Below are 27,341 nucleotides of genomic sequence, written 5' to 3' on the forward strand. Positions count from 1 at the left end.
CGAAAGAAGGACGCATTCCAAGGTCACGTTCGGAGAGTCCTACTTACTTTTCTGAAATGATACAGCCTCAATGATGTATGCAACCTTTGAATGCGACCTCCGGAGGATGCACAGCTTCTCTCTCAGCCACTTCCAGAAATATAAATCGGCCTTAAGTCTTCAGGAATGCTTGAAAATTACAGGCAGGTGTATTTGATTTGGGATGAAAGACAGTGGTCCTCCAGTACCAAACCTGCCCATCCCTGATCCATAGGATTGGATAGGATAGGGTATAGAACATACATGTTGTTGGTTTTGATGCTTTAAATCTAAATTTTATGTTTATTTTTGTCCTAGACCTAATGTCACTGGAAGAAGCTAGTCATGAACATAATGAAAGGGAAGAAGAGAAAGAACATTACGATGAACATCATGATTTCATGATTGGAGAAAGATCAACACAGGTTTCCTCACAAAAAGGAGTTCAAAAGACAGGAACTAAGAGTTTCACACACAAAAAACACCTTAAAGTCCATATGAGAGTTCAAACTGGAGAGAAACCTTTCACCTGCCAACAATGTGGAAAGAGTTTCAATCATAAAGGAAGCCTTAAAATCCACATGAGAATCCATACTAGAGAAAAGCCTTACACCTGCAAACAATGTGGAAAGAGTTTCAGTCATAAAGGTAGCCTGATTGGCCACATGAGAATTCACACTGGAGAGAAACCCTTTACCTGCCAACAGTGTGGAAAGAGTTTCACACGTGAAGAAACCCTTATAGTCCACATGAGAGTTCACACTGGAGAAAAGCCGTATACCTGCCGACAATGTGGACAGAGTTTCAGTCAAAAGGGAAGCCTTACAGCCCACATGAAAATTCACAATGGAGAAAAGCTTTACACCTGTCAAGAGTGTGGAAAGAATTTCAGTAATAAAGGAAACCTTGAAATCCACATGAGAATTCACACTGGAGAAAAGCCTTACACCTGCCAAGAGTGTGGACAGAGTTTTAGTGTGAAAGGAAACCTTACAGTCCACATGAGAATTCACAATGGAGAAAAGCCTTACACCTGTCAACAGTGTGGAAATAGTTTCAGTCAAAAAGGACACCTTATAGACCACATGAGAATTCACACTGGAGAAAAGCCTTACACCTGTCAAGAGTGTGGAAAGAGTTTCAGTCAAAAAGGAAGCCTTAAAGATCATATAACAACTCACACTGGAAAAAAGCCTTACACCTGCAGTCTGTGTGGGAATGGCTTCACACGTGAGGGAAACCTTAGGGAACACATGAATATTCACACTGAAGAGAAGCCATTTACATGTGATCAGTGTGGAAGGAGTTTCATATCTAAAGGTAATCTTAAGGTCCACATGAGGATTCACTGAAAGAGAACTGTTTTTGAAGTTGTTGCTGTGGAAAGAGCAGCAGAGGTGTAAAGAGTACCTGAAAACAATTCTTGAATAAAAGTACAGATACCATTACAATGAAAATTACTCCATTACAAGTTATCATTTCTAAGACTTGCAGCCTGCATGGAGAGCTTCTTGAGACTCCAGAGACACCAGCAGCTTCAAATACCTGTTTGCTGCTCAACACTGGCTTTTTTTATAGCTGCCCTTTTAATACAATTAATTTTTTTGATAGGAACTTTCATTAATAAACCTTTATCTGACCGAGTTCTGCTGTGCTCTAAATCACTCACAAATCTTATTTATTATTTGATTATCTCCATTCAGTTTCACACAATATTAGTTGTTTTCATGCCTTTTGCACAACATTGCACCATTTCATGCTTTTCATCTTCAAAAAGATCTTTCTTCCTCCCCAAATTGCATGAGAACTGTGACTTGCTTAATAATGTGGAACAACCTCTAAGTAGGGTTTCCATAGATCTGGCGAATTATTTTGTCTTGAGATTGATACCAGTTATCTAAAAAGACATGGATAAATAAACAAACACACATTTTCTTAGAAAAACTAAAATCTGAATGTTTATTGTACCTAAATCTTACTGATATGTCAATTGCATAATAATTTGGAATGCAGTGTATTGTGTTATATGAACAAGTAGGCATTATAATTTTTACATAATTTTGAAGCAACAACTCTAGCCTACATCCTCCAATACCAAGAAGTCTTGTAAACAGAGATTTTATATATCTTTGGTCTTATTTCAGTGACTTCATTTTTTTGTTTTTTCAATAACCATGCATAAACGTTATTCCTTCAAAAATACAAACATGTACATACATGTTCCTCACATAATATGGTTGCCTAGTTTGTGCTGAATACAGTGTAATGACACTTTTGTCATTTATATGTTTATGAACAACTGAAAAAAGCACAAATGTCAGGGCATGTCAAAACTTCTTTAAGCCCCAAATCAGCCTCAGACTCCAGAGGGTTAAAAATGTCTTACAGATTTTGTAAGCATATTGCGTAGTTGTGCTTGGAGTCAAGATATTATATTAAAAAATATTAAAAAAAGAGTTAAAAGGTGGTACCAAAAAAACTGATACTGATGAGGTGCGACACGTGCAGTTGAAGACCAGATAGAGGGGATTTTTGTGGTACCACACGGGAGGTTAACAAACTTTCTCTGTGAACTTCTGTGGATATACCGAGGGCGACGCAGAAGTCCAAGTTGTCTAATGGCTGTAGTGCAGGGTGGAGCAGTGATCCTGTTGAGACTCAGCAGTTGAGAAGTGGAATATTTCAACATCGCGGCCAATCCTCCAGTAATTTCGGGCAGTATCGGCTCATTAGTGAGGTTGAAAAAGGCAGCAGCAGTAGTCCCCCGTACAACAGAAATGTTTTTGTTATACTGACTGAATCCGTGTTTAATAGTCATTTGAACAAATAGACTCACTCATTGAGACAGTGACTTGCTGCCACCTACTGGCAGTTTAGTTTAGCTTCATATTTAAGGTACATTTTAATTAAAAAGTTAAAATTAGAAAAAAAAATCCATATTTAAATATTGAATTAAATTTATGTAGACAAATTGTAAATGCTGTGTAAATGTATTAATGCCACTTCTCATTCTGTGTCACCTCTGTATTGCAAAGATGGATTTTGTTGATGATTTCATTTGATTGGTAACAGCCATAATGCTAGGCTAGTATTAATTTTTATTTCTTCAGGTCTTAAAGCCCTAAATTTGACTTTAAAAAAATGTGCAGCAACCCTGAAAGAGAAAAACTAAATAAACAAAGTAAAAATTATTTAGACTGATACAATTTGTTCCCCCAAGGATTCTATAGGTATCGCGATATATCGTGAATTCATTTGGCCACAATAACCGTAGTGTGAAAAATCTATTATCGTGACAGCCCTACTGGCAAGGCAGATCTTGAATGGGATTTGAATATTATTTAAATATCTTGACACATACCTTCAATTTTTTTTTTTACATTTTGTGCATACTTACTGAAATACCAGTCAGAAGAGAGCATAAAGGGGTTGATAAGAAAACTCTTTTATTGTAGTTGTGAAACCCACTCATGTTCCTGAAACCAGACCAGGTTTTAGCAAACAGGACACTCCTTGGCATAGAAAGAAAAATAAATCAATTCAGTTTGATGTAATTTGTTTGTGTACATTCTTTATAAGAACAGAATGTTATTCATCTTACCTTTTAAATTGTTTAAATATTCTGTAAACAGTTGCTTGTCGGTTGATGAGTATTTTGCTTTCAAGATCTAGAGAACATGGCCCAGGACAGTATGGGCACTGTACTTCTAGTGGTTCAAAGTTTTCAGGAATGGGCTTCTCTGCTGTGGTTAAATCCACTGGAAGGTCCTCTGGGATTCTTTTTGAAATCCAAAAGTAGTTGGTCTGTGTGATGATACCACTATGTGAATGTTCAGAATGATGGTGGATGTCATCAGGGGCACTGATCATCTCCTCTACATCTTCAATTTCCTCATTTGAGGTGTCCAATGCATTTTGTAGAAGCTGAGGATGCTCTTGGAAAAGCCACCCCAGAAAATAGGAAAGACACAGTCAACATCCTCAGAGCAAGCCTTTTGGTTTAACGCTGTGCATTCCTCTTGTCTTGATTTTGAAAAAGGTCCTTTTTCCAGCTTCTCCTGCAAGGAATCATTATGCAGTGCTTCTGGGGGACTATATGCTGTTGACAAACATCCTTTCCCAGGCTTTCCTTCATTTGCAGCTATGCTCATGAAATCCATGCATGCCTACACTTTATAGGCAAAATATTTCCTAACTGAAGACTTTTGCACATGTACAGGTACTCTCAACCCATGGGATTCTTTTGTTGTCACATATATTCCATTCATAGAATCGACGCACATCATTGGTTCCTGCCTGCCATGCTGTTGTCTTTCATGTCTTTTAAGGTTGGATGTGTTGGTGAAATGACTCCCACATTTCTCGCTCAAAAAGTTCCCTTTCTGAACTGTATCAACATGGGTGGTGTCCTGGCAGGTTTCTTCATTATCTGAGTAATGATCATGATACATGGCATTAAGACATTTTCAATGTTAGGCTATTTCAGTTACATTGATGTAGTATAACTGTGTAGGATGATTATGTGTATGTGCTGACCTGAGGGTCCTACAGCAACCATCAGATCTGTTGTTGCCACACCACAAAAACAAACAAAAGTAAATGACTGAAGACGAATTAAGCATCTAAAAAATATAGAGTACAAATATCACAATTGAAAATAAACTTACCATGTTTTTTTTAAGTGATTCTTAAAATCAAAATATCTAAGAATTATTTTGCAATATTTTGAACAGTGCCAGTGGCTCCTTTTCCTACTCTCTCTGTCAGCACAGTGACATGGTATTGAGAACTTCTCTACAAAGGAAGGAAATTATGGATCTTGAATATTAGGCTACAATTAATAAATAAAATTATAATATGGATATTAAAAAATATTACAACATAGATCATTTAAAAAATGCCATGATTTAAAAAAAAAAAAAAAATACTTGCCACCAGCACTATAGTGGATGGCACAATTTATGTGCCTTTTGGTTATGTGATCCTTGGATGCTGTAACTGATATTCTGCAGTAACAACAGTCCTGATCTTCAAGACTTAAAGGGTTAGAAGACAATGCTTGTTATTTTTGGACCAAAATGTATTTTCGATGCTTCAAAAAAATTCTAATGACATGATATGGACATGGACAGTATACTGTACATACATTTTCAATGGAGGGACAGAAAGCTCTCGGACTAAATCTAAAATATCTTAAACTGTGTTCCGAAGATGAACGGAGGTCTTACGGGTTTGGAACGACATGAGGGCGAGTCATTAATGACATAATTTTCATTTCTAGGTGAACTAAACTTTTAAAAGCCCTTGTTCACTCACAAATTCAAGCTTCCTTCCTGAAAATGAAATGTATGAATAATTGGACCAAGGGGAATAGTTTGAGTAAACATATCTATAATGTTTTTTTAATGACAGACCATTATTCTAAAGTAGAGCTGGGCAATATCCTCCTGAGACCCAGAAAAAAAACGGTTTTTAAATGTAGTATTTTCTCACGTCATTATATTGTTTAGTGTATAAGAAAAGTTTTGAAAAATTATATTTTATTCATATGTTATGCTATGTCCTCTGTAGTGGACACCAGGACTAAGTTGTTTAAAAAATAATGACATGTAATGACTTGAATAGGTAAAAACAATGGGATTTTTTTTTTAATCACCAATCAATTTTTAGGCTTCAGGATTGTTTTTAACCAAACTTTGTATAAAGATGATTCTCAACTATGTTATGAAAGATATAATGGAATGAATCGATATACCATTTTACTTTATGCAATATGTGGGTAAAATAGCCATACATGGATTTTCCCATTCAATACAATATATGTAATTTGCATATTAATGTGTTCTTGGAGCAACATGTAATGAAAAAAGAAGTGTAATAATGGGAGTAATAATTGGCAACATTTTCATAAAAATATCTAATAATTAATAGGAATATTCATAAATTGTTCTGTCCTCACTAGAGTGAATAACTAACGTGTATCTTCCAGCTAGACAGACAGTGAACAGGCGAGATGTTGGGTCATGGCTTTTACTTCCCAGTAGCTTTCATGAATCTTTTCTCATTTAACCCTCATGTTGTGTTCGGGTCAATTTGACCCGAACACCAATTTTCTTTTTCCCGAAAATACTAGTTAATGTTATCGCTTTGGACTGAAACTTAGTGACTTTGTTCCCAAAGGGTATAACTAAATCTCAATATTTTTTTGGACATTTTCTTAATTTTTTGTGGGGGTTTTGTTACCTTGTTACACTCGTGGTGTTCCCGGTCAAAAATGACCGGCCCATAAAAAATAGCTTATAAATCACTCATTATACCATATTTTCACCCAATCTTGGATTCAATCTTTTTGTCAACTTGTTCTCTTTCAATTAGGACTGGTTTTATATTTCTGTTTGCATCTGATTAATCGTGGGCCTCATTTATCTGAGAGTAGGCATCTCATTTTTTGAGTAAATTTTTTAAAATTTTTGAATAATTTTGGAAATATTAAATAAAATCTGAAGAAAATTGGTATTGTTGATCACACTAGTCTACTCTAATGTTTCACCAGGAATTTTGTTTTGAAACTTGTTTTGTAAAAAATATGGCACATAGTCACACTTGTGGTGTTCCCGGTCAAAAATGACCGGCCTATAAAAAATAGCTTATAAATCACTCATTATACCATATTTTCACCCAATCTTGGATTCAATCTTTTTGTCAACTTGTTCTCTTTCAATTAGGACTGGTTTTATATTTCTGTTTGCATCTGATTAATCATGGGCCTCATTTATCTGAGAGTAGGCATGGTCAAAAATGGTCACAATGGCCGACCATTGAAAGTGAATGGGAGAGACTGAAAATAACCGAACAATTTAGTTTTCAGGAGCATGTTCATTATTTTCATGTACATATATGAGCATATGTGCTTGCAAACATCGAGCCCTTGGACCTGTGCATGTATCGATACATTTATACACACGCTACCCAGACACACACACGTTAAAACATACAAACTTTTTTGAGTATTACACACATTCTTTTCCACAGAGAGAAATTTGATCCTACCCTAACCTGCATCTAATATACATTTATCCATCTGACATTACCACACACACACACACACACACACACACACACACACACACAAACACAAACTGGCCGTGACTGCAGTGACCCGGCTTCAAAAGAAGAAGGATTTGCTTTATAATTAAAATTTCCTGATAATTCACTCACCCCATGTCTTTCTTTCTTCAGTTGAAAGGAAAATAAGGTTGAGGAAAACTTTGCAGGATTTTTCTCCATATTGTGGACTTCACTGGAGTACAACGGGTAACTTCTTCATGAGTTTGACAACACATGTGCTGCAAAAGTTCACAACGCAACCAAATACAAAAACACGCTGCAAAAGTTCACAACGCAACCAAATACAGAAATGCGCTGCAAAAATTCACAACGCAACCAAATACAAAAACATGCTGCATAAGTTCACAACGCAACCAAACACAGAAACGCGCTGCAAAAGTTCACAACGCAACCAAATACAAAAACATGCTGCAAAAGTTCACAACGCAACCAAACACAGAAATGCGCTGCAAAAATTCACAACGCAACCAAATACAAAAACATGCTGCATAAGTTCACAACGCAACCAAATACAGAAACGCGCTGCAAAAGTTCACAACGCAACCAAATACAAAAACGCGCTGCAAAAGTTCACAACGCAACCAAATACAGAAACGCGCTGCAAAAGTTCACAACGCAACCAAATGCAGAAACGCGCTGCAAAAGTTCACAACGCAACCAAACACAGAAACGCGCTGCAAAAGTTCACAACGCAACCAAATACAAAAACGCGCTGCAAAAGTTCACAACGCAACCAAATACAGAAACGCGCTGAAAAAGTTCACAACGCAACCAAACACAGAAACGCGCTGCAAAAGTTCACAACGCAACCAAATACAAAAACGCGCTGCAAAAATTCACAACGCAACCAAATACAAAAACGCGCTGCAAAAGTTCACAACGCAACCAAATACAAAAACGCGCTGCAAAAATTCACAACGCAACCAAATACAAAAACGCGCTGCAAAAATTCACAACGCAACCAAATACAAAAACGCGCTGCAAAAGTTCACAACGCAACCAAATGCAGAAACGCGCTGCAAAAGTTCACAACGCAACCAAACACAGAAACGCGCTGCAAAAGTTCACAACGCAACCAAATACAAAAACGCGCTGCAAAAGTTCACAACGCAACCAAATACAGAAACGCGCTGCAAAAGTTCACAACGCAACCAAACACAGAAACGCGCTGCAAAAGTTCACAACGCAACCAAATACAAAAACGCGCTGCAAAAGTTCACAACGCAACCAAATACAAAAACGAGCTGCAAAAGTTTACATGCACAGGTCCAAGGGCTCGATGTTTGCAAGCACATATGCTCATATGTGTACATGAAAATAATGAACATGCTCCTGAAAACTAAATTGTTCTGTTATTTTCAATCTCTCCCATTCACTTTCAATGGTCGGCCATTGTGACCATTTTGACCATGCCTACTCTCAGATAAATGAGGCCCACGATTAATCAGATGCAAACAGGATATAAAACCAGTCCTAATTGAAAGAGAACAAGTTGACAAAAAGATTGAATCCAAGATTGGGTAAAAATATGTTATAATGAGTGATTTATAAGCTATTTTTTATAGGCCGGTCATTTTTGACCGGGAACACCACAAGTGTGACTATGTGCCATATTTTTTACAAAACAAAAGTTTCAAAACAAAATTCCTGGTGAAACATTAGAGTAGACTAGTGTGATCAACAGTAGCCATTTTTTTCATATTTTTTTTTAATATTTCCAAATTTACTCATAAATTATTTGTTTTTTACTCAAATGAGATGCCTACTCTCAGATAAATGAGGCCCATGATTAATCAGATGCAAACAGAAATATAAAACCAGTCCTAATTGAAAGAGAACAAGTTGACAAAAAGATTGAATCCAAGATTGGGTGAAAATATGGTATAATGAGTGATTTATAAGCTATTTTTTATAGGCCGGTCATTTTTGACCGGGAACACCACAAGTGTGACTATGTGCCATATTTTTTTACAAAACAAAAGTTTCAAAACAAAATTCCTGGTGAAACATTAGAGTAGACTAGTGTGATCAACAATACCAATTTTCTTCAGATTTTATTTAATATTTCCAAAATTATTCAAAAATTTAAAAAAAATTACTAAAAAAATGAAATGCCTACTCTCAGATAAATGAGGCCTATGATTATTCAGATCCAAATCAAAATATAAAACCAGTCCTAATTGAAAGAGAACTTGTTGACAAAAAGATTGAATCCAAGATTGGGTGAAAATATGGTATAATGAGTGATTTATATGCTTTTTTTTATGGGCCGGTCATTTTTGACCGGGAACATCACATGTGTTATAGGGTTTTGAACACAACCTGAGGGTTAACTTTAACATTGTAAAACTGTAAACACACATAGAAAATAAAGCAATTAGAATTGTATTCAAATTACATATTCAAAATGTATAGCTGACAGAGCAGTATTAACTGCCTAAAAGCATTCAAAAGAAACATTAAATCAACACATTAAGCATTAAACATAACACTGTCATGTGCATTTGTTAATTATATTCTTAGTTTTAGGTAATGGCTTGTAATCGCGAAATCCAAATTAGCCTAATAATCATAACAAAAAACCGCTACCTAATGCTCACACTTTGCACTTTACGTTTTGTTTTTAGCAACATTTGCATCTCTAGATTAATTATTTTACTGTCAAACTTCTTTGACCTACTAAACATCATACTTATATGACAAATAATAGCGACTTACAGCCTTATGCGGGACACGACTTCATTGTACGAGCTGCTCTTCAGCCATGACGCATTCACAAATGAATAACTCAACATGGGATATACGGAAATTACCATACGAAATCCTCGCCACAAGAGGGCGCTTAAAGGTCAACATATAACCAAAATCACCTTTCTTTATAATTAAACTGAACCATTACATAAAAAATTATATGTGATATAAAGTGAAAACTCAAATTCACATTCCCACCCAGACTAAGTGAGACGCCCCTACTCTAAGGTAAGTAAAAAAAGAAATAAAATAACCTTCAACTGTATTTCTTTTAACAATAATTAATTTATTCCTCCTTTCCTTAGGAAACTGTATTTTTGTCTTGTGTTTTGTCTCAATAAAATGAAATAATAAAATTATTTTTTTCAAAATTACAAGTTTTGGAATTTCTTTTCAATATTGGTAAACCTTCCAAAATGTTAACATCTCAAACAGTAAAACACTTCAAATATAAATTTCTCAAAACTATTTTCAATACCAGCTTCCAAACTGCTTATCAAACACTGGACAGGTCAAACTCTTCAAGTTTAACTTGATAACTCTTTTCAAATAACTCGTTTCACTTAACACATTTCACATAGAAAACACTTGTGACTTCACTCCAATGACTCTTAAGAATCAGTTAATGATTCAATTTCCTTTTGATTCAGCTTGCACAGACACAGTTCAAATGGACACTCAGTTCATTTTAACACTCAGTTCGGTTCAATCAGTATCAGTAAAGTGTTTGTGTGTGTAACGAACTCTTGTACCAGTCTGTAGCGATGGTGACTTTAATGAGATGACTCGCAACAATGAGACAAGTGAGACAGAACAGGGAGATGTCGTGAGGATGGCAGGGTAATAAACAAAAAAAGAAAAGTTTCAGCACGGCCCAAAAGACTCGAACTCCCTGGAACAAAATGGCGCTCAGCCACGGAGTGCACGCGACTCACTAAACAGCGTCTGGCTTATAGTGCTTCTCGGGGATTTCAGAAGTAAAACTTGATCGTGATGATCTCAGTCTCTCCAAAAGTGCAAAAATACAAAAAAAAAAATAAATAAAAGGAAAAATAAATAAACCACTCCGTAGGAAAACTGTAGTTCAGTTCAGAAACACTCGCGCACTAACAAGTGCACTTAAGTAACTTGCAGGAAGAAATCAATGTCTCTCGCTCTATAAGACATGGGTGACTTGTAGATTCAGTGTCTAGAAAAGGGTAAAAATACTTAAAAAGAAATCACTCCGTAGAAAAGGAGTGCAGTTTGAAAACACAATCTTGCACACTAACAAGCACACTCAAGTGACTTGCAGGAAAAAAAAATCAATCTCTCCAAAAGACAGTTCACGGATGAATCGAAAAAAACAGCACATCTCTCAAAATGCTCAGTCGAACGTGCAAAAAACAACAACAGTGCTCTTGATGAAACTCACGGCCTCCAGCAGCTCTCTCTCGTGCTCTCGGCCAGTCTCCAACACCACTCCATCCGATGACGCACTCATCCGAACGTCTCCGGCTTCACACCATAATGTCAGTGTTCACAAAACTTAAACTGAATGTATACCACTGTCTTAGGTTAAACAACAGGTGGAAAAATAGACATCTCCTCACACAGCGAACATGGTGTGTCTGGTCATTACGTACTTTTTCTTCTTCTTCTTCCCAGATGTCTTTGCATCTCCCGCGGACATACAGGAGACAGAGCAACCCATCAAAATAAAAGTCCCTCAGTGGAAAATATCTCTGTTACACCAGGAAGAGGAGTTGATGATGCAATTGCAACCCTGCTCAACTTGTCACTAACTCATCTCAAGGAAGCAAATGCTCTGGTCCGTTTTGCTTTTTATAGACTTCTCATCAGCATTTAATTGCATCCAACCCCACCTATTGGCGGAGAGACTTAAATCTATCAATGTACACAATACCCTCATTCTGTGTCTTATTGACTTCCTAACAAATAGGACCCAGCAAGTCAAAGTTAATGGCACTCTGTCTAACTCCTTGGTGTCCTCTACTGGTGCACCTCAGGGTTGCATTCTTTCTCGACTGCTGATTGTTTTATATACTAATATGTGTCAAAGTCGCCCTAAGAACCACTATGTTGTTAAATTTGCTGATGACTCAGTTATTGTTTCTCCTGAAGGTGGTCAAGTGTCCCAGGAAGCAAACTGACTTTTATTGTTCCAGTTTTGTTATTGTTATTATTTTGTTCAATAAATGTTTTCAAAGTTCCTACTGTCATGTCTGTTTTGATGCAAAACACATTTCTTATACACATTTAATAAAAAAAAAAAAATGAGGGCAAAATAATACTGACAAAAAAAGGGGAAAAAAACAGTTGGGGTTAGTTCACCAGTACACACTGCTCATAAAGCTTTATCGCAAGATTCTTATGAATTATAATCTGTATATATATATATATTTTTTTTTTTTTTTGGCCTAAATCTGAGCATCCAGGTCTGTTATTTAAGGCCATGATCCCGGAGGGTCATCCTTCTGGTGGGACATTTATTTTTATACATTTGTTTTATTATAAATTGTACGCATGCAAAATCTTTCGGCATTGATCGATACAGTATGGGTTACCGGTAGACACCAACGTAATTGTGATGTTTATATATATGTATATACATAGATGAATTTTTCAGCCTTGGAAGGTCACTGCAATAAAACAAGTAAAAACATTTAAAAAAGTCATATCTTAGTCTAAACCTAAAGTAATATTGACAAACTCTATATAATTTGAAAGCTTGCAGTCTCTAGTTGTTATATTTGTTGTCTGCTTTTCCCCCCAAAAAAACAACTACATGCGTACAATAATTTATTAATGTTATAAAATTCTTCTTTACAGATCATGTCAAAAAGATACAGCTCCGGTAAGTTGAACTATTCTGTGATCCTAGTTCCTTTTGCCATCACAAAGTGTTATGAATCGTTTATTACACAGTAATAAATCATTTTGCGTCATACACTGTGTTCAAAATTTTTTTTTTTCATTTTTCTCCTATTAAAATCATCTTTTCATATAGCAGTCAAGTGCCCTATGTGCCCCGCATGGATCGTCAACATCAGCAAACACCCGAGGACAGTCCATGAACTAGAACAGAGAATGCAGAACAGAGAGGCCTCTTGGCCCAGCTTGGCCGCCACAGAGTGAGGCTGGCCAATTTGGTTTGTCCACTCTGCGGCAAGCTGGTGAAATACCCCAAGAGGCACCTGGAAATAGGCCACAGGGGCATGTCGGTCTTAAAAGTCTTATAAGTGATTGCTGACTGACTGATCGTGTTTGACCAGTTGTTTTACATTAAACAAACAGCTATTTCATACATTAAAGAATACTGAAATTGTTTTTATAATGTTTAAGTTGTCGTTGCGGTCAAAGACGGTGAGTTCACTGGAGAGGTCGGTGACTGCGGGGAAGCTTCAAATCTTGCGGGATTCAGAGCCGGCCATCCCCCTGGTCTCCGACTTCTCCCAGGCTGAGGCCCCACCCGACGACCTGCCGGACGTTCAACTGCTTTGGGTGATTCCAGATTCCAGGTTATTGAATGAGGTCCAGATAATAGGTTCATGGACATGGTGTTTTTAAACTTTCCTGTCAAAAAATTTAAATTAAACCTATTTACCTGCACTCAGCAGGCCCCCCCTGAGTTAGCAGATACAAGTTTCGTCGCAAAATTCCACCGTTCGCGAATCCATTATTCAGTTCAATGAAATAAACTAAACGTGGGATCTCCGTATCTCGGCTCAGGAAAGTTCTAGCCCTACCAAACTTGCACTCCTGTCTACGTCCCAGCGCCCTCTATCAGAATCCTGAGTTTCAAGAAGATCAGATAAACTTTATTTATATATTATTCTGATAGGGGCGCTGAGACGTAGACAGGAGCACAAGTCCTGACTCTAGACCTCTTTGGGGCTGAGATATGAAGATCCCAGTTTAAGTTTATTCCATTGTACCGAATAATGGATTCGCGGACGGTGGAATTTTGTGACGAAACTTGGTGCTACAGACTTGGGGGGAGGGGGGGGTAGCTACAGTTCAACTTGTTGAATGATAATGGTTTAACTGGTGAACAATTATCCCTGTGGCGCAATAAAGTGATCCCAATGCAACTGCAGTGTTCAACATGGGCAACAGTTCATTTGCCAACTATAGTGGGTAATCGGACATATAGTGGGTCCGTGGGATGGGGGCGTGGCTTGGGAGTGGTCAGAGAGGGTCGTCGGGTCATTTGCCAATTATAGTGGGTAATCGGACAAATAATGGGTTCGTGGGGTGGCTTGGGAGTGGTCAGGGATATTCACCTGATCATTTTCCCACTATAGTGGATAATCTGACAAATAATGTGTGAACTGTAGCTTTTTTAGCTCCCCGAGGTCAGTTGGACAGGGTGGGGGCCTTTTTAAAAATAAGTTTAAATGCAGACTTCTATCTACTGAGGCTTACTCAATGTTTGAATTTCAGTTAATTATGTTGAATTCTTTTAAATATGTGTGTGGGTGCTAGATGTTTTTCAGTCCTTGTTCTGGTCTGGGACCTGAGGAGGTGATTATCCAGTTTAACTCTTCATGTTCTGAATTCTATGGCTCCTTTGAAAAACTAGGAAGGGGAAAGTCAAGACTCAGCCCTGGTTGAACAGCAATAGCAATACTCTTAGGCAAGAGTGCAGGAGGGCTGACCGTTAATGGCTCAAAGATAAATTACAACTCTTGTATAAATCTTTGAGAGATTGGTTGACGAAGTTTCAAAAAGTAGTTAAATAGATCAAACAGTTTTTTTGACATTACTTTAAAGAATTGTCATAATTCAAAAATACTCTTTTCTACTATTAAAGTACTGGTAAGATTGTTGGACTTTTAGTAATGATCCTGCTATTTTTTTGCTTCTTTTTCACAACTTCAAGACATAGTTGCTGTAACGAAGTGGGACTCAGGCAGGGATCCAATTGCAAGTTTTCATTATAAAAGAGTGTGTTCATACCGGCAGGGTCAAACAGGAGCAGACAGGTATAACAAGGGACAGGCAGAATCGTGGTCAGGATACAGGCAGTAGATCGGGCCAGGCAGATATCATATGCAGGTCCAGGTAACATTAAATAGTCCAAAGGTAGGTGGCAGAGAATCGTAATCGGGTAACAGACAGTATCGGTAACAGAGGGGGAGACAGGATAATAACACTCGGAATTGCAACACAGGTTAACAAGACTTCGCAATGAGGTGGTGTGTGAGTGAGTCTTAAATAGTCAAGATAATGTGCTTCAGCTGTATGTGGCAATTGATGATTAGTGTGGAATGTGTGCATGTGACTGGCAGGGAGGATCATGGGAATTGGAGTCCAGGAACTGACAGGAATCGTGACATAACGCCCCCCTTTCCGGAAGGTACACTCTCACACTATGAATGGCATAATCAGGGAGAGGGGGTGGGTGCATTGGAGACCTATTGGCAGACAGGTAAGGGGTCTCCAATGCAGGTCCAGGAACTCGGACAGCCACGGCAGGTCAGGAGTGTCGGCTAGCCACAGTGGGTCAGGAGTGTCTGGCAGCCACAGCGGGTCAGAGGCCGTGGGTGTCCATAGCAGTTTGAGAGCCTAGGCGGGTTAGGAGAGTCGGGCAGCCATGGCAGGTCAGGTGCCATGGATGACCACGGCGGGTCAGAGTCCGTGGATGATCACGGCGGGTCCATAGATGACCACGGCGGGTCAGAGTTCGTGGATGACCACGGCAGGTCAGAGTCCGTAGATGACCATAGTGAGTCAGAGTCCATAGGCGACCATCGTGAGTCAGAGTCCATAGGTGGCCATAACTGATCAAAGTCCCCACCCACAAGTTCCCCACCCACAGGTATATGATATATATATATATATATATATATATATATATATATATATATATATATATATATATATATATATATCATATTCAACATTTCGAATCGGCCGAAAAAAGGCCGACGAGGACCAACTTCAGCCGACGGTGCGGAACACACTGAGAAAACTTAGTCGGCCGACGAAGAAAAACTGCCCGACGGCCGACCGTCGGCTTGGTGTGTTCTGGCCTTAAAGGTTCAGTTCTCTTTCGAGTGAATCCTCATGTGGACCTTAAGGTCCCCTTTAAATATGAAACTCCTTCCACACTGATCACATGTAAATGGCTTCTCTTCAGTGTGAATATCCATGTGTTCCCTAAGGCTTCGTTCCCGTGTGAAGCCATTCCCGCACAGACTGCAGGTATGAGACTTTTCTCCAGTGTGAATTCTCATGTGGTCTTTAAGGCTTCCTTTTTGACTGAAACTCTTTCCACACTGTTGGCAGGTGTAAGGCTTTTCTCCAGTGTGAATTCTCATGTGGACTTTAAGATTTCCTTTTACAGTGAAACTGTGTCCACACTCTTGACAGCTGTAAGGCTTTTCTCCAGTGTGAATTCTCATGTGGTCTTTAAGGCTTCCTTTTTGACTGAAACTCTTTCCACACTCTTGACAGGTATGAGGCTTTTCTCCAGTGTGAGTTCTCATGTGGACTGTAAGGTTTCCTTTCTCACTGAAACTCTGTCCACACTGTTGACAGGTGTAAGGCTTTTCTCCAGTGTGAGTTCTCATGTGGACTGTAAGGTTTCCTTTCTCACTGAAACTCTGTCCACACTGTTGACAGGTGTAAGGCTTTTCTCCAGTGTGAATTCTCATGTGGATTTCAAGTTTTCCTTTATTACTGAAATTCTTTCCACACTCTTGATAGGTGTGAGGCTTCTCTCCAGTGTGAATTTTCATGTGGGCTGTAAGGCTTCCCTTTTGACTGAAACTCTGTCCACATTGTTGGCAGATATATGGCTTTTCTCCGGTGTGAACTCTCATGTGGACTTTAAGGTTTTCTTCATGTGTGAAACTCTTTCCACACTGTTGGCAGGTGAAAGGTTTCTCTCCAGTGTGAATTCTCATGTGGCCTATAAGGCTTCCTTTATGACTGAAACTCTTTCCACATTGTTTGCAGGTGAAAGGCTTTTCTTTAGTATGGATTCTCATGTGGATTTTAAGGCTTCCTTTATGTCTGAAACTTTGTCCACATTGTTGGCAGGTGAATGGCTTTTCTCCAGTGTGAATTCTCATGTGGTATTTAAGGCTTCCTTTATGTCTGAAAATATGTCCACATTGCTGGCAGGTGAAAGGTTTCTCTCCAGTTTGAACTCTCAAATGGACGTTAAGGTGTTTTTTGTGTGTGAAACTCTTAGTTCCTGTCTTTTGAGCTCTTTTTTGTGAGGAAACCTGTGTCGATCTTTCCCCATTCATGAGATCATGATGTTTATCATAATGTTTTTTCTCTTCTTCCCTTTCATTAGGTTCATGATTCGCTTCTTTCAGTGACATCAGGTCTAGGACAAAAATAGACATAAAACAATTTAGACATTTAAAGCATTAAAATGAACAACATGTATGTTCTATACCCTATCCTATCCTATGGATCAGGGATGGGCAGGTTTGGTACTGGAGGACCACTGTCTTTCATCCCTAATCAAATACACCTGCCTGTAATTTTCAAGCATTCCTGAAGACTTAAGGCCGATTTATATTTCTGCATCACGTGTACACTGTAGTACGAGTACCACGTGTAGCCTACGACGTAGCCTGATGTGCAACATCTCTGTGCTATAATGTAACAACACATCAATTCTACACAGACCGCAAGCGCTGTGATTGGTCTGTTAGAATCCCTCCCTCGGGTCAAAAGATTGGTGTGGAGCAATAGGAGAAGAGCGAGTGTGTGTCAAGGGGGGCGTGGTTCAGCAGCGGGAGAGAGAGGCAGGAGACGAGCGGTGCGCAAGTAGGTCAAGTGCAAATGATAAACACCTGTGTTTCATTGCAGTAATTGACATGGGGAGATCAGATAAAGCCACCAGGAAAAAGTGGCTGAGAGAGAAGCTGTGTCTCATTTCGAAGGTTGCATCCTCCGGAGGTCACATTTGAAGGTTGCATACGTCATTGAGGCTATATCATTTCAGAAAAGTAAGTAGGACTCTCTGAACGCAACCTCTGAATGTGTCCTTCTTTCACAGGAATTCGGAGGATGCATGAGGTGTATCCTTCACTGCTGCAGATAGCCCACAATCCTTTGCGTCGCTGTTAACAACCATCATTTATTTGAAAAAATAAAAAATAAATAAATGGCGGCATCTGCAAATGTACATACAAGTGAAAATGTGTTTAAATGTAAGTAGTTTCATGCTTGTTTTTGTTTTAAACTTTGTTCTTCCTATCCTCCTCCTTTGTCTCTGTAACAGATATCTGTTGTATATAAGCTGTTGTACAGTTCCTCAAGCAATCAAAATAAAAAATAAAACAAGTACATTTTCTTTTCAAATTACATACAAATTCATTAATAAATATAGCTGCAAGCAGCAATGCGGGGCCAAGCACCGAGGCACCGCAAGCAGAGCAGCATTTCAAGCAGAGCAACACTGCAAGCAGAGCAGCACTGTAAGCAGAACAGCACAGCAAACAGAGCAGCACACCAAGCAGAGCATCAAACAGAGCAGCACTGCAAACAGAGCAGCACATCAAACAGAGCAGCACTGTGAGCAGAACAGTACAGCAAACAGAGCAGCACTGCAAACAGAGCAGCACACCAAGCAGAGCAGAACATCAAACAGAGCAGCATTGCAAACAGAACAGAACAGCATGCTGAACAACACTGCAGGCATAACAGCACAGCAAAAAGAGCAGCTTTTAAAGCAGAGCAACACAGCAAACATTTCAAGCACTCAAATGTCGGAGTTGTAGTGCAATGCGGAGCAAGAAGAGTAAAAACAGCAGAAATTGAATGTACATGAAAAACAGCTGGTTCAGAAGGACAGGTGAGAATGAGCTCAAAATGACCAGAAGCTTATTGGGATGATGAAGGAATTGAAATGACAACATTACAATTAATTTTTAAAAGTTGCGCCACATGGGACTCAAACCCACAGTCTCTGGATCATAATTCTGTCACTCAACTCTTTGTGCCACTGAGCAGACAGTGTCATACGGCTGTCAGAGTTCAGTAGTTCATGAGAATGAACTCACAATGAAGAGCAACACAGCATACATTTCATGCACTCAAATGTCTGAGTTGTAGCGCAATGCAGAGCAAGAAGAGCAAAAACAGCAGAAATTGAATGTACTTGAAAAAAGGTGGTTCAGAAGTAGAGGTGAGAATGAACTCCAAATGAACAGAATAAGAAATAAGAGGGAAAAGGAATCAAATTGACTCACTGCACACAATTGTATAAAGTTGCACCACACAGAATTCGAACCCACAACCTCCAGGTCCAATGTCCATTTCTCATCTCATTGCACTACTGTGCAGGTGAATTTTGGCACACCTGCCGAAGTTCATTAGTTCATGTGAAAATGAACTCAAAATGAAGAATTTTAATAAAACTGCAATAAATGTTATATTTAATAACTTTACTTTAGATCATTCTGCAGCTCATCATGCTGTAGCGCAATACGGAGCAGGAAGAGGAAAAACAGCAGAAAATTAAAAAACATGAAACAGCTGGTTCAGAATTATGGGTGAGAATGAACTCAGAACTTACAGAAGCTTAGATGAAAATGAACACAGCATGAAACAAAAAGCATTTATTTCTAATCCAAGAGGCAATAAAGGAATCAAATCACACTATTTCATAAAACCGCTCCACCCAGGATTCGAACCCACTATCTTTGGGTACAGGGATCTTCTGGTACCTGGCTTTACACATTGATCTACTTCAGGACACATGCTCAACATGCTGTGGAAGAGAGCTTTTAGTGTAACAAAGAATGTACAAAAAAAGCATTACTAAGCATACTAACCATATTAGCATGCTAAGCTAACTTTATGCTAATGAAGCGTATGGTTAACTTGATAGCTGAAGAGCCACATTAAAAAGAATGACAACTGGTTAGCATGTTAAGCAATTAGCATGCTAAGCTAACTAGCATAAGACAACAAACACAAGCAAGGTCACATTCAGAGACGAATATCTTGGGAACGGTAGTGAATATCAAAAATCTGTTCAGTCATTTCTATGCGGCTCGGTCCAAAGATCATCTATACTGATTTTGAACCAAATTGGACAAAATTTGTGGGAGGAGTAGCGAAAAAACTGTTTTTCTTTTATTTCAATATGGCGGACAGGTACATTTAAGGAAAATAACAAATGACACATCGTTGGAATTGGCATTAGCCAGGGAATACAATGCCATTGTTTTCAAAAGTTATAAGCGTTTTTGCAAAAAACATTATATCTGTGGAACAGTAGGTGGTGCTGTTTTGAAACTTCTCAGGTACCTTCAGGACCTTCTAAAGTGTAGATAGTTTGTGAAGATATGTCAAATTGTTTAAAAGATATTGCAATTTATGACAAAATTCAAAATGGCGGACATGTGATTCATCCAATGTTGACAAATTCGATATCCTCGGATTCGGCATGGCCCAAAGAATCCATAGACACCAAGACCTCGATTTTCTGACAAAGTGTTCAAAGTTTTTGGCCAAAATAGCTATTTTCCAGATCTCATGAACTGTAGGTGGCGCTGTTCCCAAATTTGGCATGGTCCTGATGAAGCATACCAATTTTTGTTTCGATTTTTTCAAAGTTTGGCCGAGATACAGCCTCTATAGCAATTTCGGGTTGACCTTGTTAACTTCATGACATCATAACTTTTTTTTCATTTCTATGCGGCTCTGTCCAAAGATCATCTGATCAAAGATTGGACAAAATTTGAAGGAGGAGTAGCGAAAAAACTAAATACTGTACTTTTAAAAATGGCCACTACTGTAATGGGCGGAGACTTAATGTAAGAAATTGAATAGCATCAGCATGAAGAGACAAATCAGATGTACTATTTTATTTTTCTAGGACAAATGGTTCAAATGTTATAACCTTTAGAATGTTGAATTTTTGAACTGGTGGTGGTGCTATAGAGTTGGATCTAGAGACTCCAAATAATGTCCAATCACTATTCATGAGCATCTCTACAATTGCTCCAAATTTCAACATTTTCTCATGTTCCGTTGATAGGGCTGCCATAGACTCCCATTCGGGAGGAAGAATAATAATAATAAAAGGGAAAACTAACAGATACAATAGGGCAGGGATGGACAACTCCGGTCCTGGAGGGCCAGTGTCCTGCAGAGTTTATTTCCATCCCTGATAAAATCTCACTTGCCTATAACTTTCTACTAATCCTAAAGACCTTGATTAGCTGGTTCAGGTGTGTTTGATTAGGGTTGGAGCTAAACTCTGCTGGACACTGGCCCTCCAGGACTGGAGTTGTCCATCCCTGCAATAGGGGCTACAGCCCCTTCGGGGCTTGGCCCCTAATAATAATAATAAGAAAACGTACAATTACAATAGGGGCTACAGCCCCTTCGGGGCTTGGCCCCTAATAAAACTAACAATTACAATAGGGGCTTCAGCACCTTCGGTGCTTGGCCCCTAATAAAAGGGAAAACTAACAGATACAATAGGGCAGGGATGGACAACTCCGGTCCTGGAGGGCCAGTGCCCTGCAGAGTTTATCTCCATCCCTGATAAAAACTCACTTTCCTATAACTTTCTACTAATCCTAAAGACCTTGATTAGCTGGTTCAGGTGTATTTGATTAGGGTTGGAGCTAAACTCTGCTAGATACTGGCCCTCCAGGACCGGAGTTGTCCATCCCTGCAATAGGGGCTACAGCCCCTTCGGGGCTTGGCCCCTAATTTTCATTCATTTGCTGAGAGTGCAACAAGGCTGCCGTGAATGTGTTGGCATAGCAACAATATACTTCCTGTTTCCTTTCCTGCCTGTGTGTCCTACGAAGGACGTCTTGTTTAATTCTGGCTAAGGACACTCCATATACCGCATCCTTCACAGGATTTGTCCTCTTGAGGATGCAGCCTTCGAAATTAAATTAAATGAGACACAGCTACTGACTGGACACTTGTGGAGACTGGGAGACTGGAGGCTGGAATTTGATTACTATGTTTACAGCATTATGCTGATTAGGTTTTGGGAGCGCAGAGACCAGATGTATAGACTATTGTGCAGAGGCTCCGGTGTAGGTGCGACACAGAAATATAAATCAGCCTTTACTGTTACATTTTGGGTTTGGGCTAATTTTTTCCCCAAGTGTGTTTGATCAGGGATAGAGCTAAACTCTGCAGAATAGTGATAAAAATATGTAAAAAATGTTATTGTCAATATTATGAAATCACAATTATGACAATAAAAAATTTTTAAATTGAAGTTTAGCAAATTTTTTGTTTCTCAAAACATTTTCTAAGTAGGGTCTCATCATAATGTAACAATATCTAAACTGATTTTTATTACAAAAAAAATACTAAACTTTGACAAAGTAGCTTTTATTTGTTACGGTATAGAGACACGGAGGCAGAGATAAACAATCCAGGTGAGTTTATTAGTTATAAGCAGAGCACGGGGTTATGGTAAGCAGATAAAGAGTACTGGAGAGATGAAGGGAATATAATACTGTCCTGATAATGTCTTGCAGATGCAGATGAAGAGATGGGATGGTTGAAGCTGGCGGAGACACTCACACACACAGGCAGGTAAGCACACAAGGAGGACGGGAGATGGAGGAGACGTCTGGAACAGGTAAGTATGGTGTTTGGAGTCCTTAAGGTTAGCATACATGGGTAGTAGTGCAAACGAGACCGGACAGTGAGTGTGTGTGTGTGGAGAGTCTTTGTAGTGGTGTTGATTGCAGTGCTGATGAGTGGCAGGTGGTGGTGATTAGTACTCCGGTGATTGGGTACGTGGGTATGGAAGTGAGGTGGAACCTGACGTGTCTGTTACAGTACCCCCCCTCCCACGGCCCGCTCCTGAGGGCCGCGGACCCCGACGTCGTGGTGGTCTTCCTCTCGGGCGTGGGGCAGGTCTGTCAGGGTGATTGGCATGGAAGTTCTGTAATAGGATAGGATCAAGGATATCATTCTTGGGAACCCATGAGCGTTCCTCGGGACCATAGCCTTCCCAGTCGACGAGGTATTCCAGCTGACCACCACGGCGCGGGGAATCCAGGATTTCGTGAACCACGTAGGCTGTGCCGTCCTCCAGGATGAGTGGAAGGGGGGGCTCGGCGGCTGCCACGTCAGGTCCTGTGGAGGGAACAACAGAAGGGTGGTGAGGCTTAAGCAGTGATACGTGAAATGTGGGATGGATTCTACTGTACTGTGCTGGGAGTTGAAGACGGTAGGTGACGGGGTTGATCTGCCGGATGATGGAGAACGGGCCAATGAAGCGGGGACTCAGCTTCTTGCAGGGCAGACGCATCCTGATGTCCCTGGTGGACAGCCAGACCTTCTGCCCCGGTTGGTAGACGGGAGCTTCGGAGCGCCGAAGGTCGGCTGTCATCTTGCGTCTGCGCAGGGCTCTCTGCAGTTGGTGATGAGCTGAGTCCCAAACCCTCTCGCTCTCCCGGAACCAGTAGTCGACTGCGGGGACGTTGGAAGGTTCCCCATCCCAGGGGAACAGTGGGGGTTGGTAGCCGAGTACGCACTGGAAGGGTGTCAGTCCAGTTGTGGCTTGGCGGAGGGAGTTCTGTGCGTACTCAGCCCAACCCAGGTACTGGTTCCAGGAGTTCTGGTGGCCGTGACAGAAGGTACGCAGGAAGCGGCCTATCTCCTGGATCTTGCGTTCCGTCTGCCCGTTCGACTGAGGATGGTATCCAGATGACAGGCTGACGGTCACACCCAGGAGGGAGAAGAAGGCTTTCCAGACGTGGGAGACGAACTGGGGTCCTCTGTCGGAGACTATATCTTCAGGTATTCCATAATGACGAAAAACATGATTAAACATCAATTCAGCAGTTGCCATGGCGGTAGGTAGACCCTCCAGGGGTATCAGGCGGCAGGACTTTGAGAAGCGGTCTACCACCACCAGGATGCAGGTGTTACCGTCAGACTCAGGGAGATCTGTGACGAAGTCCACTCCCAGGTGTGACCAGGGTCTCTCAGGAACGGGCAGAGGTAGGAGCTTGTCGGTGGGAAGGTGGCGTGGGCTCTTAGAGATGGCGCACTCCCTGCAGCCCTGCACGTACCTTCTGACATCGTTGGCCATGTTGGGCCACCAGAAGCGTTGTTTGAGCAACGAGAGGGTCTCATTGACCCCCGGGTGACCAGTGCCAAGTGATGAGTGGGTATTGTTATTATGCCCGGGTGACGTATTGCAAGCCTTGGGGGCAACCCGGCGGAGTGCGTGTGGAGGCATTGGAGGAGGGTATGGTTTCTTCGGACCACTGGATGGGATTCACGAAGATGGACTCCGGCAGGATTGTTTCAGGGTCTTCAGGCTTTTCCTCCGGGGAATGGAGGCGAGACAGAGCGTCAGCTTTGGTATTTTTAGAACCAGGGCGGTAGGAGATAGAGAAATTGAACCTTGAGAAAAACATGGCCCAGCGAGCTTGGCGAGGGTTGAGTCTTTTGGCAGCTTTTAGATATTCAAGGTTTTTGTGATCAGAGAGAACTTGGAATGGATGAGTAGCTCCCTCCAACCAATGCCTCCACTCCTCGAGGGCAAGCTTGACGGCCAGGAGTTCGCGGTCACCGATGTCGTAATTGACCTCCGCCGGGTTGAGCTTGCGGGAGAAGAAGGCGCATGGATGGAGTCTAATAGGTGTCCCCTGCTGCTGTGAAAGAACCGCTCCCACTCCGGTGGTGGAGGCGTCCACTTCCACGATGAATGGGAGCTCTGGATTAGGGTGGACGAGGAGGGGAGCGGTGGTGAAGGCTCTTTTAAGGGTCTCGAAGGCGTTGGTGGCTTGTTGGGACCAGGACAGAGACTTGGGCTGGTTACGGAGTAGGTTGGTTAATGAACTGACGATGGTGCTGTAGTTCTTGATAAACCGGCGGTAGAAGTTGGAGAAACCTAGGAAGCGTTGGAGTTCTTTGATTGAAGATGGAGTGGGCCAGGACTGAATGGCGGAGACCTTCCCCTCGTCCATCCGGATGCCACTGTGATCTATTACGTACCCCAGGAATTGGACAGAGGGCTGGTGAAAGGAGCACTTTTCAGCTTTGAGGAAGAGGTGGAATTGCCGTAGGCGTTGGAGGACCTCCGCAACGTGGTGGCGATGTTCGGCCAAGCTCCGGGAGTAGATGAGGATGTCGTCTATATACACCAGAACGAACTTGTGGAGAAACTCCCGGAGCACCTCGTGTATGAAATCCTGGAATACGGAGGGGGCGTTGACCAGGCCATACGGCATAACAAGATATTCGTAGTGTCCGGTGGGCGTGACAAAGGCGGTCTTCCACTCGTCCCCCTCGCGTATCCGGATGAGGTTGTACGCGCTGCGGAGGTCCAGCTTAGTGAACACAGTGGCACCACGGAGATGTTCCAGGGCCGCTGGGACGAGGGGAAGCGGGTAGCGGAATTTAATGGTGATTTTGTTGAGGGCACGGTAATCAATGCAGGGCCTCAAGCCTCCGTCCTTCTTCGCCACAAAAAAGAAGCTTGAAGCAGCAGGGGAAGTAGACGGGCGGATGTAACCTTGGTTGAGGGCCTCTTTGATGTATTCCTCCATGGCCTTCTCCTCCGGTATTGACAGGGGGTAAATGCGTCCCCTGGGCACTGGTTCACCCGGTAGCAGATCGATGGCACAGTCCCATGGCCGGTGTGGAGGAAGCTTGGAGGCGCGTTGCGGGCAGAAAACGTCACTGAAGGGGGCGTAGTCCGGGGGAACATCCACGGAGCGTTTCTCGACAGGGCTTTCGATAGAGGTTGCATTCATGGAGAGAGACTTGGAGAATGGAGACTTTGGAACAGGAAGCGTTGGGAAGCAATCTGGAAAGCAGTGGTCGCCCCACTTCAGGACTTCGCCCGTGCGCCAAGAGATGTTGGGGCTATGTTGTTCGAGCCACGGGCGCCCTAGAACCACGTCAGCGGTGGACTCCTCCAGAACCAGCAGATGAATCTTTTCAGAGTGTAGAATACCCACGCTGAGTTGAAGTGGTCCCACACAATGACGGATGTGCTTACGGCTCAGGGGTTTGCCCGTGATGGAGTGGATTTGATAGTTAACCGGAGACGGGGAGATCTTGAGCTTGAGTTGTCGACAGAGGGCGCCGGAGATGAAATTTCCTGCAGACCCTGAGTCGAGGAGCGCCACCACTGGAACAGAGGTATTTGCAGCAGTAAGGATTACAACAGTTGTGAGTGGTTTCATTTTATGGATGGAAGGAAAAAAAAAAAAAAAAAAAAAAAAAAAAAAAAAACGCACTCACCACGGGCCGAGGAGGACGGGTTGGGCATGTGGAGAGAACATGCCCCGGAGATCCACAATATAGGCATAAGTTAAGAGTCAATCTTCTTTGTCTTTCATTGGAAGTTAGACGGGAATGGTCGATTAACATTGGTTCGGTGGCTGGTTCTGGGGAGCTGACGGGTTCAGACCGGCGGAGGAGGTTGGTGGCAGGTGACTGGCCCTGGTGCTCGAGGAGACACGACTGCATACGAGAACCCACGCGGATGGCGAGTTGGATGAAGCGTTCAAGTCCCATTGAGTCCTCGTATGCAGCGAGATGCAGCCGCACGTTGGGTTCCAATCCTTGACGGAAAGAAGTGATGAGGGCTTGTTCATTCCATCCGCTGGTGGCGGCTAGCGTTCGGAACTGCAAGGCATAATCATTCACAGAGAGATTTCTTTGCTTTAGATTGTAGAGCTTCTCACCAGTGGAAGAATCCTTCAGAGGTTTCCCGAAGACCTCACGGAAGTGAGAGACGAACGCCGAATATGATTGTACAACAGGGCCTTTCTGAGTCCACAGGGAATCTGCCCATTGCAGGGCCTTACCTTGCAATTGCGAAATGATGAACGCAATTTTTGCTGTGTCGGAAGTGTAGAGGTGCGGCTGCATCTCCAGGACCAGTTCACATTGGAGAAGGAATCCGCTGCATTCCTCCGGCGATCCTGAGTAGGGCGCCGGTTTGGCCATGGGACTGGCGGTGAGTGCTGGAGAAGGAGAGGTGACAGAAGGTGCGGAAGCTGTAGTGGTGGATATTGATGGTGAGGATGGCTGTGGTGTGAGTGCTCGGCGCAGTGCGTCCACGAGCTCTTGAAATGGGTCGTTGGTGCTCATGCTGTGAAGTTGTTATGGTCCGGTCTTCTGTTATGGTATAGAGACACGGAGGCAGAGATATAAACAATCCAGGTGAGTTTATTAGTTATAAGCAGAGCACGGGGTTATGGTAAGCAGATACAGAGTACTGGAGAGATGAAGGGAATATAATACTGTCCTGATAATGTCTTGCAGATGCAGATGAAGAGATGGGATGGTTGAGGCTGGTGGAGACACTCACACACACACAGGCAGGTAAGCACACAAGGAGGACGGGAGACGAAGGAGATGGAGGAGACGACTGGAACAGGTAAGTATGGCGTTTGGAGTCCTCAAGGTTAGCATACATGGGTAGTAGTGCATACGAGACCGGACAGTGAGTGTGT

The 27,341-nt window shown here is 41.5% G+C and overlaps 1 protein-coding gene and 1 pseudogene across 1 annotated transcript in view; one reads left to right on the forward strand and one right to left on the reverse strand.

The window, feature by feature from the left end:
* The first annotated feature begins 341 nt into the window (after positions 1-341).
* On the forward strand, positions 342-1,421 carry LOC137014514 (gastrula zinc finger protein XlCGF57.1-like; annotated as a pseudogene).
* A 14,523-nt stretch (positions 1,422-15,944) lies between these two features.
* The window catches only part of LOC137006158 (zinc finger protein 585A-like), a 567,148-nt gene continuing 555,751 nt past the window's right edge, over positions 15,945-27,341 (reverse strand). The window contains exon 8 of the mRNA XM_067366698.1: positions 15,945-17,042. Coding sequence (XP_067222799.1) covers positions 15,945-17,042 — 1,098 coding nt within the window. The remainder of the gene's footprint in view (positions 17,043-27,341) is intronic.

The sequence above is a fragment of the Chanodichthys erythropterus genome, chromosome 3, assembly GCF_024489055.1.
Source record: "Chanodichthys erythropterus isolate Z2021 chromosome 3, ASM2448905v1, whole genome shotgun sequence".
Taxonomy (NCBI): domain Eukaryota; kingdom Metazoa; phylum Chordata; class Actinopteri; order Cypriniformes; family Xenocyprididae; genus Chanodichthys; species Chanodichthys erythropterus.